Genomic DNA, 17,103 nt, shown 5'->3' with positions numbered 1-17,103 from the left:
GCCTGTGGGTGCTGCAGCCTCCCTGCTGTGTGCGTGCTAAGCAAGGCAGCAGCCTTGCTGTTCTCCAGACCTTTCTGTGCCAAGCAGAGCGTCCCTTCCGAGCTGGCACCATCCCCGTGCTCATGGCACGATGACAGTGACACAAACTCCAGCCCCACATCCAGCACCAGGCTCTTCCTGCCTCTGAGCCAGCCAAGATTTCCAGCTCTGGTGGCAAATGAGAAGCTCCAGTTGAACTGAGAACGTCCTAAGACAATTCCTCAAAACAAGAGGATGTTACAATCCACATTTCCCAGAGGATTCAGCAGTGTTTTCCTGGAAATGGGAACTACCTGTGGCTTTCATGTGCAGCTTCTGGATAGCAGGACTTAAAATCAAACTTATCAGAAAGTTTCCATGATAAACTTGGATTTGCCTGTGATCCCGGGATCCTGGTTTAGAATCCAATTTGGGTTGGAAGGGACCTTAAAGATCATGTCCCTGCCATGCACAGCACAGGAAGGTGAAGGAGTGGGAAAAGAGGATGATAATTTTGTGCAAGGCTGCCCTTGATTCCAGCTCTTCGCTTATTTCCTCCCCAACTTGTACATTGTGACCTTTACAGGCAAAAAATAAAATAGAAAAAAATATAATAAATAAATGAATAATATAAATGAACGCAGGGAAAGGATGCCAGGGTCAGCTCTAGAGCCTGCAGTCCAGATCCCTGCTCCCAGGACATATTCTAAATCTAAGTCAATACTACCTGTTTTCCAAAGAACGAGGCATTTCACATTTTATTAATTCTAACTAAAGCCCTTTTTATTGCAAACTTTCTATTTAGCATTTGATTGCAGCCACCACCACTGAGACTCTCACTGTATTAGAGCAGGAAATCTATTGATATTTTTCTTTCCTGCCATCTCAATCCCAGAAGGTGCTATTGAAATTAGTTCAAATACACTTTCAGAGGTCCTTTCCAGCCTGAGCTACTTTATGATTTTTAACATGTATTTGTTTCTTTGGTGCTCTCACACAAATTTGGTACCCTACTTCCACAGGTGATTGAAGCTCCATGTTGTTATTCCCACCAGGATTTGGCCTCTCCTAAAAAGAGGCCAAATATGCCAAACAACTCACTTAAATTGCAAGTTTATGAACTAAAAAGACCATTTCAATACTTTTCACCTTTTCAAAGCCCAGCTCTTAAATGGAAAACCCAACTTAATAGAGTGTTCAAAAAGCCACCATTCTGGTCTGATTTAAATCAAATGGTTAAATACTCCACATGTTTGGCACAGCCAGAACTATCTGCTTTGCAAACAGATGGCCACCCACTATTAATTTGCAACCTTGACACAGAAACTCAGGTTGTCAATTAATTAAAAAACAAATGCCAGCAGTCTTCAGTTCACATTATGACCTGCAACCTTCCCTCTTTATCTTAAATGAAGGAAAAAATAGATATATAAAGCTACCACCTACTAATGCAAACTCTTGGCACGGAATAAATGCTGGTCTCAGCTCGAACAGATTTATCATGTTTAAACCACAGTGTCACCAACATCCGTCTGGGGTAGAGAGCCCAGACCATAATTCCAGTGTCAGTCCCTAAATATCCCTGGATTGAAGGCTGACCTCACTGTCTGGCTGCAGGGCTGGACCCACGGTGCTTGCTGGAAGGTTTTTCTTCCAGGGCTGTTTGATCTTCAATCAACAATGCTTATCAGCGCTAAAGTCTGCCAGCCATTCCCAAAAGTTTGATATTTTTAACAGCACATTCTTCTTCTCCTTTGAACGCTATTTAGAGACAAGATAATGTGGCAGGGGAAAAGTTGCCTCCCTGGGTTGAGCATGAACAAACAGAGCAGGATCTGATGGGGGGGAATATTTTCCATTGCTACAAGCCCCAGTTTCTGTTCTTTGTGTCCCCCCCTTCCCAGTATTTCTGCTTTTTCTGCTTTATATGATATTCTAATGCTTTTTTGGGCCATTGCATAAGCTGAAACAAACCAAGATAATTCAGCTTGAATTCACTAAGGTTTTCATACATTTCATTTCCATGCTGTCAAAGTTTCTCTTCTTTTTGTTGAGGACTCCAGGGTACACTGCCCCTCTGCTGACAGTAGGGACAATGGATCTAATTCCCTAAAAATACATCACTCTTCCACTGCAGGCACAGTGTTCTGAGATGGCTCAGTGTATAAAACCCCTCTGTTCAAAGAGGCACCCAAGAAAACTGAGAAACGGGGATCTGTTATTTATTAACAAAAAAGAAATAAAAACGTTAGGGTTTAGTAACTGTCAGTGATGCAACAAAATCACAGAATGGTTTTGTGTTGGACCTCATGCCATGGGCAGGGACACCTTTCACTGTCCCAGGTTGCTCCAAGCTCCATCCAGCCTGGCCTTGGACATTTCCAGGGATCCAGGGGCAGCCACAGCTGCTCTGGGCACCCTGTGCCAGGGAACAATTCCTTCCCAATGTCCCATCCATCCCTGCCCTGTGGCAGTGGGAGCCATTCCCTGTGTCCTGTCCCCTCCATCTCTTGTCCCCAGTCCCTCTCCAGCTCTCCTGGAGCCCCTTCAGGCCCTGTAAGGGCTCTGAGCTCTCCCTGGAGCCTTCTCCTCTCCAGGTGAGCGCCCCCAGCTCTCCCAGCCTGGCTCAGAGCAGAGGGGCTCCAGCCTTGGAGGATCTCTGTGGCCTCCTCTGGACTCACTCCAGCAGCTCCAGGTCCTTCTCATGTTGGGGGCCTTCAGCAGCTGACCCTGTGCCCTCCCAGCACCACAGAGGTCCCTGGGAGCATCTTCCTCTGTGCATAAAGGAGAGGTGAGGGTGGAATAAAGGGATGGAATCAAACAGCTCATGCTTGGCCAAGGGTTTGCTCTCAGGGGAGGAGGGAGCTCAGCCTGCACTGCTGGAACAGGGCTGAGCTCCACCAGCTCCACACACGAGGCCAAGCTCTCCATGACAATCTCCCCTTCCCAGCATCATCCTTCACACTAAAACTGTTGCATTTGAGGTTTTTCAAAAGGCCTGAGAACTCCTAAAGAGCCTGCACAGCCCTACCACCTTCCCAGGAACAGGGAGATGTTCAGGAATAAACACTTGGTGAACCTGGCTGGAAAGGTGGAACTTCCTTCATGAGTATGAATGTGGAGATCCACATCTTCGGAGGAGAGAAGCCTTTCACATGTCCCAGGCTCTGCTTGCACTTCTCCACAGGCCTGGATCTCCTGCAATGGATCCTCAGTGCTTAGAGTGGCTCAAATTATTCTTAAAATAACCCCCACATGTCTGGGGGGCCCTGAAATGAGCTTCTGGAGAGGGAGAGCTTGGCCAGTTGCTGGAGAGGATAAAAGGCAGAACCATGACACAGCTCTTATCTCCCAAGCTTGGCCACTGGCAAGGACAGAGATGGAGAGGAAGGTGATTGTTTTTTCCAAAGGGGAGAGGAAAAGCACCATGCACATGCAGGCAGCTGGGAAGAAAGGGGATGGAGCCTCCCTGAGGAGCCCAGATGGGGATGGAAACTCTGACTCACCGGCAGGTTTTGTGGGAAGAGAAACCTGGTGATGTGATCCAGCTAATCTGATAAGAAAGGGCTCCTGGCCACTGGGGGGTGGGACAGGATCCATGGGGCTGTGGGGAAAACACAGCCTGGGTGACACTGAGGAGGGTGGCACGTGCCAGGGCTCATCCTCCACCTCCCCTGAGCACCGCAGTGCCAGGGCTGCCCCAGACCTTTCCTCCAGGCTGGGGAAGATGATGCTCGTTGGGAATGGGGAGAAGAGGCTCACAGCAGAGCTGCAACAAGTTCTGCCACCTGGTCCTTAAAATGTCACCCCCCTTTCCTAGCACCTGCTAAGTCATGAGATTCTTAGAAACCCAGGGAAAAAGGCAGCATGAGAGCAACGGGCTGAGCCCTCAAACCAGCAGAATAAATTAAATCTTCTACATTTTAAACACTGGCAAAATCCTCCTGTGCCCAGGTCCTGCCCAGAATTAGAGGTGAAGAAGCTGCCTGGGACCAAGGCTGGGCTGATTTCTGCAGATCAGGATCCTCTGAAGCCACGTGCAGCGACCAACACAACCCAAGAATCTCCCCATAAGAGCAATTCCTGGCTCGGGCCCCGTTTAACACTTCCCTCCCAGTTCCCTTCGCCACGGAGCCGAGCTGCAATCTCACAGTCGTCAGGAAGAGATTTAATTATATCTGCAGAGGTCAAGCAATCCATGCAAAAGATGGGGGAGGCGGGGAGAGGTTCTGTGGCACAAGGCAGAGATTCTGCCTGCAGCACCACGGCAGCCAGGGCCATTTTTCAGGGAAGAAATGGCATCCATCAGAACAAAACCTCCAGAGGGAAACAATAGGAAAAGGTGGGGGGGGAGGCAGATAATTAAGATATTTAAATCTGGTCATACAGCTGTAAAATCAGGTGATTTAATGCTCTTTTCTATCTCTTTTTTATTATTATTTTTTAAAGAGTGCTTGTTCCAGTAAGTTTTGTTGAGAGATTTCTTCCTGCTGAAGCTGAGCTGTGTATCCCCCAATTACTACAATTATATACAATACATCATATATAATGCATAATATAACCTCTATCATATATTAGATAATAGATAATTTATGTACACCATAGAATATGGTATATGCCATCTATAATTTATGTGTAATATTATAGAACATACATTATGCATTATTTAATTATATTAAAACGAGTGTAAAATCACAAAGGTGGAACATTAGAGCTCAAACCTCCAATTAGGAATTAATAGTTTGAAAGCTCTAATCACACTAACACTTCAGCCTGACTTGAGGAATACTGAATAAGATCTCAAGAGGAGGCAGAGGTGCTGCTACACGACAGTTCAGACAGAAGCCTCACACTCACCGGATGGAAAATTGTCAGGAAAAACACATTAGCAACACAATAACTTATTTTTAATGCGGAGCTGTTAGGAAAACACAATTATATGCTTCATTTATACTGCCAGATATAACCCAACTTATGGTAAAAGCATTTAGAGCTCATTTTGTAAAAAAAAAAACAACAGAGGAGTACAAAGGTAATAGGGGAAAATTGCACCTCGAGGGGAAAATGCTCCCCCCTCCCAGTGGGGCCAGTGTGTGGTGGTGGAGCATCCTCACCTCCTGCTCCTTGTAGCCAGCAGGAAGGAGATGCAAAGTGAAAGCAGCATGAAAACAGAGATTTTTCTGCAAATGCTGCAGAAAGATCACAATGTTAACAACGACTCCCAAGAAAGGAGCTGGCAGTGCCCATCCTTACGAGGAGGAAAAGCTGGAAGAGCTCTGCAGGTTCCAGGTGCCCTCCCGCTGCCCTGGCATGAGGATCAGCCATGCACCCTCCAAAATATTGAGTGCTCTGGTCTGTACAAGAAAATACAATTTATTAACAGGATGTTTTCTCTGTTATGGATCCTGGTGCCTGCTGCAGGCTCAGAGGTCCAAGGCAGAGCTGATCATGGATTTATTCTGCAGTTAGGGTGGTGTAACACCCACAAGCTCTGGAGCACCGATTCAGGGGACAGTCATTGATTTGAAGAATCATAAATAAATCAGAGAAACTTGCACAGTTTTGATTCTGAATTTTTTGTTTCTTGATGCCTCCTCTGCTACAAGGACTTCCATGGATGAGGTCCTTGACAAGGTTATTCAGAAGCAGCCCAAACAAACATGTTATTACACACAAGTGAGACTGGTCTTCAGAACATCTCCCATTGTTCCCAAAACAACCAGATTAAAGCCTCCCCTCCGTGCATGCAGAGAGAACAACATTTTCTATGAATGGATGGACATTCATTATTTAGCTTCCAATCCCCGACTTAAAGCCCAAGGCAAAAAAATGGAGCTTCAAACACTTTCTGCTGTGCAACCCATCAAAGACCACTCTGGAGAAGGCAGGGTTGTCCCACTGAGTAACTCAACCACTTTTCAGAGGAAGCCCTTGCCCATATTCAGGGCCTAAAAGAAAAAAAAAATTAAAAATCTACATTTGCAAATCAACAGGAACTGCCTGCCAAATGAGAATGAAATGGGCCCCAAATTAAAAATCTGCTGGACTTTGTTCTGCATCCAAAATCCTCCATCTCCAAAGAAAGATTTATGCTACTTCAAAACAGAGTTGGCTTCGGAAGTAGGAAGGGAAAGAATGTATTTTATCTTCCAGAATGGCAAAGCAATGCTGGAACAAGGAAAAAGGGACGATGTTTATCACTGCAATGTACAATTTATTGTAAAAATCCAAACAGAACATTTCACAGAAATGCATTTGCTACATCGACTCGGGCTCGTACCAGCTCAGATCCCATTTCTGAAGGGTTCTTAAAAGAAGAGAGCATTGGTTGCAGACTAATACCCATCACATGACTGGTAGATTTTAATGGTGTATTGGTAAAATAGCTTTTGTCAATTTATCAGCCCAAAAGGCAAGAGAGAGGCTGTGTTTGGAGAGGCAAAGCCACAGGATCCTACAAGGAAAATTCGAGTAAAGGTTTGATGGTGCTGATAAATCCTACAGAAATCCTGTAGGGTTAATAACAGAGCCCCCAGCATGGGGATTCCTGAGGACCACTGGCACTCCCAGGGTCTCACAGCAGTGTGGGTTTGGTATTCCCAGGCTGAGTTCTCCTCCTCCTCATCAATCCCCATCAATTCCACTGGCTGGAAATTGGGCATCGTGCTAACCCAGTCTGACCACTGTAACACCAGAAGCAAGCAGGAAGAATTTATATTTACATTTATTTCTGCAGGAAGACTAGAGATGATAATTCACTCCCCAAAATGCCCCTGGGGAGCAGGATCACTCCTCCTACATCCCAGCATCCCTGCACACCCTGCATGAAAGAGCTCAGGGTATTGTGCTCTGGCAGGATTCCTGTCACAGGCCTCCCTTGCCAAGGCAATTTTGTTTGGGCTGAGAAGGAAAAACTCCCTCCTGAGCTTCATGGACCCACACACACAATTTAGGATCTAGGAAAAAACCTTTTCATGCTGCTGTATCAGCCAGCACACCAGATCCTGTCACTAAAGCTCTGCTAAGAGCAGAACGAGCCTTGCTGTTACTAAAATGCACATTTTTTACCGTGCCGTGGTTTACTTATTGTGAAATAGAGCTGCAGAATCTCCCTGGAGGTCAAGTGGGAAAAATCCCCACATTTTCTCAAAGCAATTGGAGAGGGGAAAATGCCCCACCAGGGAGCAACACCCCCTTAGGTGGTGCAGGAACACGCTGCTCTCCCCAAAACACCAGCACCACACACGAGCAGCTCACAGCCCTGTGAAAGCTTTCCTGGCAAGCAGGCAGGAAGGAGAATGCAGCAGGTACCAATGTCCCAGGAAAATGGCCAGAGAGGACAGGAAAAGGGGTTTAGACCCAAATTGAAACAAGGAATCCAAACCAGAGGTGTTTCCTTGCCAAGGCAATTTTGCTTGGGCTGAGAAGGAAAAACTCCCTCCCGAGCTTCATGGACCCACACACACAATTTAGGATCTAGGAAAAAACCTTTTCATGCTGCTGTATCAGCCAGCACACCAGATCCTGTCACTAAAGCTCTGCTAAGAGCAGAACGAGCCTTGCTGTTACTAAAATGCACATTTTTTACCGTGCCGTGGTTTACTTATTGTGAAATAGAGCTGCAGAATCTCCCTGGAGGTCAAGTGGGAAAAATCCCCACATTTTCTCAAAGCAATTGGAGGGTGGGAGGGGGCAACACCCCCTTAGGTGGTGCAGGAACACGCTGCTCTCCCCAAAACACTGGCAACACACACGAGCAGCTCACAGCCCTGTGAAAGCTTTCCTGGCAAGCAGGCAGGAAGGAGAATGCAGCAGGAACCAGGAAAATGGCCAGAGAGGACAGGAAAAGGGGTTTAGACCCAAACTGAAACAAGGAATCCAAGCCAGAGGTGTTTCCTTTAGGTGGCTCAGGTGGCCAATGGCAGGGATGGGTGTCACAGTTTGGATGAAGGCTCCTCACACTTTCAGCTGAACCTCCCCAGTCCCTCATGGACACTGTGCAGACACCAGAGGTGTTTCTGCTGTCCCAGAGGTGGAGCAGGTCCTGGATCCAGCCCACAGGATACGGGGGCACTACTCCAGAGTGGGAAATGCTCGTTGCAGCTTGTCCTCTCAGGTGGCTCCTCATCAGCCCCCCGCCTTGGGCTGAACACTCTGCAGCCCTAAAAATCCTGCCAAGGAGCATCAGGCTGTGAGCAGCAGCTCCCTGGGCACCTGGAAGTTTGGGGCTGGCTCCTCTCCCCATCTGCCATGGCAGGCTGCTCCATGCAGGATCACCAGTAGCAGGGACTGGTTTATACAGGGAGCCCTTTTCCCCAGCTTCCATGCCACCAGGGCTCCTGATCCATCAGAACTCCTCACCAAATGCAGTCAGCAGCAGGGAGGGCTCCTTCTCACCCTGCCTGATGGGGCAGGAGGGCTCTCATTATCCACTTGTGGGTGTCCAGCTCCTCACCACCTTCTCCGTCCCTCCCAGTGGCCAGCCCTTCCAGGGAAAACAGGGATGCTGTGGAAGCAGTTAAAGGAAGGGTGCAAATTTCCCCCTTCTGGGGAGGCCTGGGCTGAGCACACACTCCCATTTCATTATCCCTCTAAACATCCCTTGTCCTTTCAGAAATGGAAATGCTGATGTGCAATAGGCCCCTGCATAGCTGCAAAGAGGAATTGTGGCTGACTGCAGCGTGCAGGCGAGATTGGAGACCTCCTGGTAACCATATCATGTCCAGTAAGTGCACAAAACAATTCCATTAACATTTCAGGCTGCTCTGGGCTAAGGCAGCTCTGCCGTGCTCCCAGCCAGTTATTTATGCACAGTGACACTGCACAGCTCAGCTTCGCTGCCTCCCCCTAAAGAAATAAATAAATAAAGGGGAAAAAAACCCCAAACCAAACAAAAATACCCTGAACAAAACAAGTCTTTTAAATCAAAGGGCTTTAGAGCATCTCCGTGAACTCAGCGAAGCAGGAGGACAGCAAAGAGCCTGTAAGTGCTCCTTGCCCAGGTCCTTCACAGAGATGGATTTTATCTGGAATATCTGCATGCCATAGAGGGAGAATTCTGATTTTTCCAGTCCATCCTACCTGCCTCTTCTGCAGTTTTTTAAAGTGGAAATGTTTTGAGGCAGACACTGTTTCAGCCCAGCACTGGGCTAAGCCACCAGCACAGGCCAGGAGCAGTGGGGTTGGGATTTGGCCAGGAGCGATGGGGTTGGGATTGGTGTGAGATTCTGGAGTTCCCAGAGAATCCCATGTGGCTCCAGGGAGCAGGAGAACTCTTGTTCTATTACAGAAAACATGAGAACAAGAGAACAGCACGCTGCTGGTGATCCTCGGCCGGATCCCAGCCCGGAGTTCTCCGAAGGAAAAGCAGCAGGAGCCGGCTCCTCCCGCACCACCCCGGGCCACGGTTTGGTGCTGAAGTTACAGCTGATATACCTGCAGCCTGTCAGGGAAACTGAGTCAGCCCATTCCTTCATCCCAGCCACATGCCACAGACAAACGTGCGCGGCTGTGCATAAGCAAATGTCATTTGATAACTCAGAAAAGAAAAGAAGGGGGGGTGGAAAAAAGCACCCAGCAAAGGGTAAGTCACTTCCTTTCTTCTGCCGCTGCCTCAAGACGCTCGCTAGCAGCGACAACAGCAGCATCTGGTGGCAGTGGTCAGTACCTGGGGCGCTCCTCTCCGCTGTCCCATCCGCCCTGGGCAGGACCAGCAGCAGCAGCGCCCATCGCACCCGCTCGCCCGCCGGGCCCAGCTCGCTGCACCCCCAGAGGAGGCGATTCCCGCAGCCTCGGAGCCGCGGATCAATGGCCAGCGCCTAATCCGGGACTAATCTCAGGGATTCAGGCCACGGATGAGCTGCCGACGAGGGGCCCCGCGCCCCAAGCAAGGCTCGGGGGGACACGGGCACCACGCAGCCCCAAGGCTGGGAGGCCACCAGCCCCAGCCCCACCGCGGCCACCAGCCCCAGCTCCCGCACAAAACACTCCCGCAAGGCAAAGTGAATCGTGTTGGCATCCAACAACTTCTGGGTAAAAGCGAGTTCCGAAAGGCAGCGGGGTTCGGGGGCAGCCGCAGTTGCCAGCGGCTCACGCTCACATGATCCCAGGTTTCTGCCCTCGCACACGACGGGCGGATGTTTCAGCAGGACAAATGTCCTGCTCCCAGGTGATCCCGCTCTCGTCACTATTTTAAGAGCTTTTTTAGTGTTTTAAGAGCAACGGTGATGATAATAAAACACTTTGAAGGCAGGAGTACACAGATACAGGCGAAAACAACGAAAGTTGTTTCCTTTCAGTATAATCCGGCATCTCAAAATAAACGAGAATTATTAGGTTTGCTACAACTTAATAAAAACAGATAAATAACCCACTGACAGAAAAACAGTTAAATACATCTCTTGATGAATTAAGATTAATTTGCCGCGTCTGGGAAGCCGCACACATTTCCCTCTGCTTGTGTTTTAAGAGTTTGATCCCAAAGTATCACAACAGTGAGGTGAGCCGAGAGCATCCTGAGCTGCTGTACAGACGCAGGAGAGCGTTTTCTCCTTTTATTAACTTTTTGCGACGCAATTACCCGAATTTGGCCCGGAAGGCAGCAAGGATTACGTCTGGGATGATCCCCTTCCCTCCAAAGAGATCTGGATCCCAGGGCTTCGTAGCTGAAACATCAGAGCTGTTTACCGACAGCGAGCAAGGCGACACTCGCAGAAAACTCCTTATCCCTGAAGTAGCATCTATCCCCGTCGCTTGGCTTTCTCCAGGATGAGGGAAATTTCCTAGAGCACCTCCGCGCTCTCAAATATCCCCCGCGCATCCCTCTCCCGTTACAAGTGCAGGCTGCTTAGCCTCGCAGCTGCAGCGAGCCGGGGAAATGTGAGTGATGGAGGTCTCCCCTCCGTGCTGGGGATCTGGGGGCACACGGACACCCCCAGCCCGGAGCTGGGCGCCCTCTCGGCGGGAGCGCAGCGGCGGATGAGGGACGAGGGCGAGGGACGGGGCCGAGCCCCGCTCGGGAGGAGCCGCGACCCGTCCCGGCGGCTCCGCAGCTCGTGAAGAAGGTGCAAAACAACAACACGGCGAAGAACAACAGGGAAAAAAGTACCCGACAACAACCGCAACAACAACCCCCCTACACCGCGCGCATCGCCCCGGGCCGAGCGCTCCCGGAGCGGAGGAGGTTAAACCAAGCCCGCAAGGACACACGGACACCGCACAGACACACGGACACCGCGCTCCTGGAGCGGAGCAGAGGAGGTTAAACCAGCCCCGCACGGACACACGGACACCGCACGGACACACGGACACCGCGCTCCGCTCCTGGAGTGGAGGAGGTTAAACCAGCCCCGCACGGACACACGGACACCGCACGGACACACGGACACTGCGCTCCGCTCCTGGAGTGGAGGAGGTTAAACCAGCCCCGCACGGACACACGGACACTGCGCTCCGCTCCTGGAGTGGAGGAGGTTAAACCAAGCCCGCACGGACAGACGGACACCGCGCTCCGCTCCTGGAGTGGAGGAGGTTAAACCAAGCCCGCACGGACACACGGACACCGCGCTCCGCTCCCGGCCCGCCCCGCCGAGCATTGCCCGGGCTCGGGCTCCCCCCGCCCGCTGCGGGCGGCCCGGGCACCCGACGGCTCCCCCCGCTCCGCTTCCAGACCACTTTCAAAATTCCCTCCCGCAGCACCGGCGCCGCCGGCACTTTCCTTGCCCGTCCCTGTCCCCGTCCCCGTCCCCGCGGAGCCGCGCGGGACGCGCCGAGCCCGGGCACCCCCCTTGTCCCCGGTACCTTGTTGCAGTGATAATAATCCAGCGGGCCCAGGCAAGTGGGGTCCGCGCCGGGCAGCGAGCCCACGGCGGGCGGGGCGGAGGGGTAGAACCGAACGTCCATGCCGGGGCTGCGGGCGGCGGCAGGCGGGGGCTCCAGCGGGCATGGACCCGGCTGCGGCGGCGGCGGTGCCTGTGGCGCGGGGAGAGGGCGGGGAGAGGGCGGGCGGGGGGGGTGGCGGCCCCCGGCCCGCCCCGCTCCGCACCGCCCCGCGCCGGGGCCGCTATTGTTCGCGGCGGGGCCGGGCGGCTCCTCCAGCGCCGGGGGCTCGGGCACGGCGGGCAGCGCCGCTGGAGAAGCCCCGTGCGCTCCATCCCCGGCTCCCGTCTCTGGTGAGGGGAAGGCTGACACAGCCGCCCGCCGGTTCCCGCTGCCCGCTGGGGACCCTGCCGTGCCCTACAGCCCGCGCTGTGCCCGGTGTGCCCGCTCCCGGCGCGGGACGGTGCCCGGCAGCTTCGTTTCCCTCCGCTCCTGGTGCCCACCCGCTGATGAAGGATGCTGAACAGCGCGCTGATCCACCCTCATAGGAACCCCAAAGAGGTGCCCCGTTTAGAATCCCTAACTGCGCTCTGTTTCTGGAAGGCCCGTGCCTCTCCCAGCCTGGAGAGAACAGCCAGGCTCAACCTCTGCACCTGGCATTGCCTTGCTGCTCCCCAGGGCACGGACACCCCCATTTCCCCCCACACATCCCATCCATGTATCTTTATAAATCCCGCTGCTGGAAGGCAGCTCCATCCATGACCACCCTCCCGGCCATCCCCCTGCGGCTCCCACGGGCCGGGATGTCCAGGGCACAGCGCATGGAAAACCCAAAGGTGTCCGTAGGGAGGAGAGGATGCTCGGAGGTGAGCAGGCTGGGCGGGCAGGGCTCCCCCTCCCTTCCTCCCTTCCCCGCTCCCTTCCAGCGGCTCCCAACAGATCCCTCTGGAAAAGCAGCCCACGGAGAGAATGTTATGCACAGAGTGGTTTTGCAGCACGTTATCCCATCCCCAGGCAGAGGGAAGCGCTTGAAAGTTGCAACAACCGGTCCATAGGCTGGCAAAGAGCTGGGACAGGGCTGGTGGGGTCAGTTTGCTGGCAAATCTCAGAGAGAAATTGCCTTTTTAAAAATGTTCTTAGAAAAAGCCCTTCTGACTGACTCCGAAGGCTTATTTCCAACATGCACCCTTCAGGACTCTCTGGAGCTGGAAAACTGAGCCAAATAAGTGCTGAGTTCTTCCTCCAGTGTCTTTCCTTGTAAGAGTGGGGCCAATTCCTGCCAAATTCAGGGAGCAGGAGGCGGGCTGGGGTTTCAAGGGAATGCCAGCTCCAGGAATCAAGTGATTATGTAAAAATCGCAGCTCTCATTTAAATTAAAAACAAGATTTCAGCTGTCGTAGTGGTAGGAAAAATTGATTTAAGGATAAAAATTGACTTGGGCACAAAAACTACTTCACATTTATTATTATTTTTCAAACTGTGTGATTTTTTTCTGGAGAACCAGCATCGATCCTTTTGCATTTAGCAGAGAAGCAGGTTGGCTTCAGGAGTTCTCCACCAGGGAAGCTGCTCCAAGGGCTCCCAGTCAAAGGCATAATAGAGATGTCTAATATTTTGCATTAAAACTCTGAATATCTGAGCTCCACTGATCTGTGCCCTTCCTGATTTCCACACTCCCTGAAAGGACTGGTTTTCCTGTCTCTGTGTTTCCAGCAAATACTGAACTGACATGTCACATTATTAGAGCTTCATTATTTTTGTAAAACCCTCCCAAGTAGAGTGACTGGTATATTACGAAGTATAAATAATTAAAATAATAGAGATGTCAAAATAATGGAACAAAGTGTATTTTATGATGCATTATTCTGGCTTGTTTATCCACAAAGTCAGTATTTAGTAAGCAGCCTCTGAGTCATTAGCAAGGTTTGACTGTATTATTATCTTTATTAATTATCATAATTATATTTCTTATATTGTGGAGTCATTGCTAGTGGCTTTGCAGTTAAGGTGGAATTGACTTTCCCACTAAAAGCAGGATTTAATTCTGTTGTTTCCTACAAAAATGAACACATTTCATCACCAAACATGCAGCACCTCTCTGGCTGATACAACCCAATTTATTTGCAGTGCCTGAGCCACCCCATTGCTCCCTTTCAGACCCCCTCAAAGCTCATTTTTTCCCCAATGAAGCCCCATTTTCTCAGATTTACACAGCTCAGCCCTGGCCAACTTTGCACATTCCTCTGCCTCTGTTAGAGACTGATCTGAGACACCCAGCACCACAAAGAGTTATTGCTATTAATAGCCAGAATGCTTATAGATATATATATATTTATATATTTGTATATATATACACACATATATATGCCAAGGGAAGCTGGCAGAGGGAATGCTCCTCATCAGAGCAATGTTCTCACAGCTCACCTCGTGTCTCCAGTGCTTCTCCTCCCCAGACTGTCAGAAGAAGACAACCTGGTGGAGCTGAGCCTCACCCCTGGCCAGGGCCTGGGCAGCCATGGGTGCCTCCAGCCTCCCTCCAGGGTTCTCTGCCCAAGCACCAGCAGCTCCTGCCCCTGCCCAGCCCCACCATGCATCCAGGAAGCCTCCAACTTGTGCCTGCTGCTGAATCCTCCTTCAGCCTGGTTTTCCCTCTTTTTCCCTGTGCTCTGTCCTGGTGGCACTTTGCTGTTGAGCAGATGTGGGTCTGCCAGGGGATGCAGATTTCTGGGAGCTCCTGCTCCCACCAATGGATGCAGATTTCTGGGAGCTCCTGCTCCCACCAATGGATGCAGATTTCTGGGAGCTCCTGCTTCCCTCCAGCCCCTCTCCATATAGGATCAACAGTGCACCATGGAGGTGGCCCCAGGGCTGAGGACATCTGCTCTGGAGCCAGGCTGGGAGAGCTGGAGGTGTCCAGCCTGGAGAAGAGAAGGCACCAGGGAGACTTTAGAGCTCTTTCCAGTGCTGAAGGGAGCCTGTAAGAAAGGTTGGGACAGGCCTATTGTCAGGGCTTGCTGTGGTACCACAACAGGTCAAGACTTTGGGTGTCCACAGGTGACAGGAGTGCTCTGGGATGGCTGAAGGCAGCCAGCAATACCACTGGAGCTGCAGGATCCTCAACAGGGCTGAGCCAAGGAGCAAACAGGCTGCAAACACCAGGATCTTTTCCTTCCTTGTCCCCAAAACCCCAGAATGTTTGCAGTTGCTTTGGCTGGGCAGCTGAAAGAGGAGCTCCCGACATGACAACTCACATTTCATGGCTAACATTAGCTCTGCAACAGAAAGAGCAGAGTGTGATTATCTCAGCAATCCCATTTAAGCCACATGGACTCCTCACAAAGAAGGGAAAACTCTATAGTGAGTATTTCTAAATATTAGGCTAAACCTGAACAATCATCATTTCAAAGGCACCTTTCAGAAGCAGGAAAAAGCCTCTGAATCTATCAGTTTCATTATTTGTTTCAAAGTAGTCCTCCTCCTCTCAACAAACCATCTAAAAAGCCTGCTGAACGATTTTTAAAATAATTTAGCACAGTGCAGTTTATTACTTTAAAATACTGATATCATTTTCCCCACTGTATTATGCAGCTATATTTTGACATTTTAGTCTTATCCCCAGTTTATGTCTGAGAATGATTTAATTCAGAGCTACGCTCCTCATTCCCACTTGGAAGTAGAGGGATCTCTAAATATTCAGTAGTTTCAGTGGTCATAAAAAATGCTGAACAAATGGATAAAGCCAATTGCCAATAAACACAATGCAAATGTGTACATTTAAATGCAGTGAAATTGGATTAATTAAATCCACATTGCATCTGGATTTACATGTAATACAAAACAAAATTAAATGCAGCTCAAGAGCTTCCTGTGGCTTTAAAATGGGGCTGATTGAAAACATCATCATTTACCTGTGTGGGCTCTGGGTCAGGAACTGTGCTGGTAAATAGAAACATTCACAATCTAGATAAGCTAGATCTGACCCACAAATCAAGGTTATGAATTTGGCATTCCGTGTCGTTTAAAATCTAATGTAAAATTGCATCTCTCTGCTAACAAAACAGATGGTATTAGGCCTTCTTTTTGGCACTGGGTTTTGGTACCTGTCCAAAAAATCTTCTTGACATCCTTTAAATGCAGCTATTTAACCACCTGTCACTATGCTTTAGATGCCCATTGAATTTCTGACAGGAAAAACATTATTTTGTCTACACGTTATTTCATGACACAAGAAACGTAGCACATATACAGCAAAGTTTACACATTGTGTGAAAATCTCTTTGAAAAAAAAAAAAAGAAGAGAGTTGTTACAAGCTACTAAGGCAATTACTCCATAATTAATGTCATTGATAGGATAAAACATTCCAGAAACCCAAATACAACAAAACAAAACAAGCTCAAACATGACAGGGACACTCACAACATCGACTGACAATTTTCTTCTGCCTGAGGGAAAACATCTCACCTTTGGTCAAACACCAACCTGGCTGTGCATATAAGCAAATAATTTCTTCCCCCCAGCTCAAAAAAATCTTCATTAGCAGGAATATGCTAAAGTCAAAAGGTCTCAATACCGTAAAATATATCAGCAAGTTTCTTCTCGTGTTCAAGAGGATACAAGTGCTTGATGCATCAAACCTTGGAACCATTCCTCATAGAATCATGGAATGCTTTGTGTTGGAAAAGACCTTTAAAAGCATCTTATTTCACACCCTGCCATGGGCAGGGACACCTTCCACCATCCCAGGTTGCTCCAAGCCCCATCCAACCTGGCCTTGAACACTCCCAGGCATGGGGCAACCACACATTCCTTGGGCAACCTTCGGGATCTTCTCAACAGTCACATTTATTCACTTCTGCTGCCCACAGTTTCAACACATGAGACAAGGGAGAACCTTGTCCTTAACCTCACCTCCTTAAACCCATACCCAGAGCCATTCCTGATTTTTCAAAGCCTCCCAGATGTGTAGAAAATGAATTTACTTGCCAGCAGCAGCCTTGTGAGGCAGCTGCAGATGGTTTCCTTGAAACCCTGGCCTTGGGCTCTGTGCTCACACGTGTCCTGAGTTTGCATTTGACTTTGGTCATTATTTTCCTGTTTGGCTGCCTGGGAGCCTCATCTCCCAGGGGAGTGTAACAGCTTCCCTCCTTCCTTGTGCTGCTCCATGGGAAGGAAAAACTCTGAATGGTTTGTGCTTGTTGAAACCTGACCTGGCCTGGGATGCCCCTCCAAATTTGGGGCAGCAAAACAAGGATGGATGCAGAGGAGAG

General features: G+C 49.8%; 1 protein-coding gene across 1 annotated transcript in view; it reads right to left on the bottom strand.

Moving 5' to 3' along the window:
- TOX2 (TOX high mobility group box family member 2) overlaps nucleotides 1-11,983 on the bottom strand; it is a 175,948-nt gene extending 163,965 nt beyond the window's left edge. Inside the window, exon 1 of the mRNA XM_030963586.1 lies at nucleotides 11,818-11,983. Coding sequence (XP_030819446.1) covers nucleotides 11,818-11,919 — 102 coding nt within the window. The 5' untranslated portion in view covers nucleotides 11,920-11,983. The remainder of the gene's footprint in view (nucleotides 1-11,817) is intronic.
- Between the last annotated feature and the right edge of the window lie 5,120 nt (nucleotides 11,984-17,103).

Source organism: Camarhynchus parvulus, chromosome 20 (genome assembly GCF_901933205.1).
Source record: "Camarhynchus parvulus chromosome 20, STF_HiC, whole genome shotgun sequence".
Taxonomy (NCBI): Eukaryota; Metazoa; Chordata; class Aves; order Passeriformes; family Thraupidae; genus Camarhynchus; species Camarhynchus parvulus.
The sequence above is the reverse complement of the archived record's forward strand: the minus strand, read 5'-3'. Positions and strand labels throughout refer to the sequence as shown.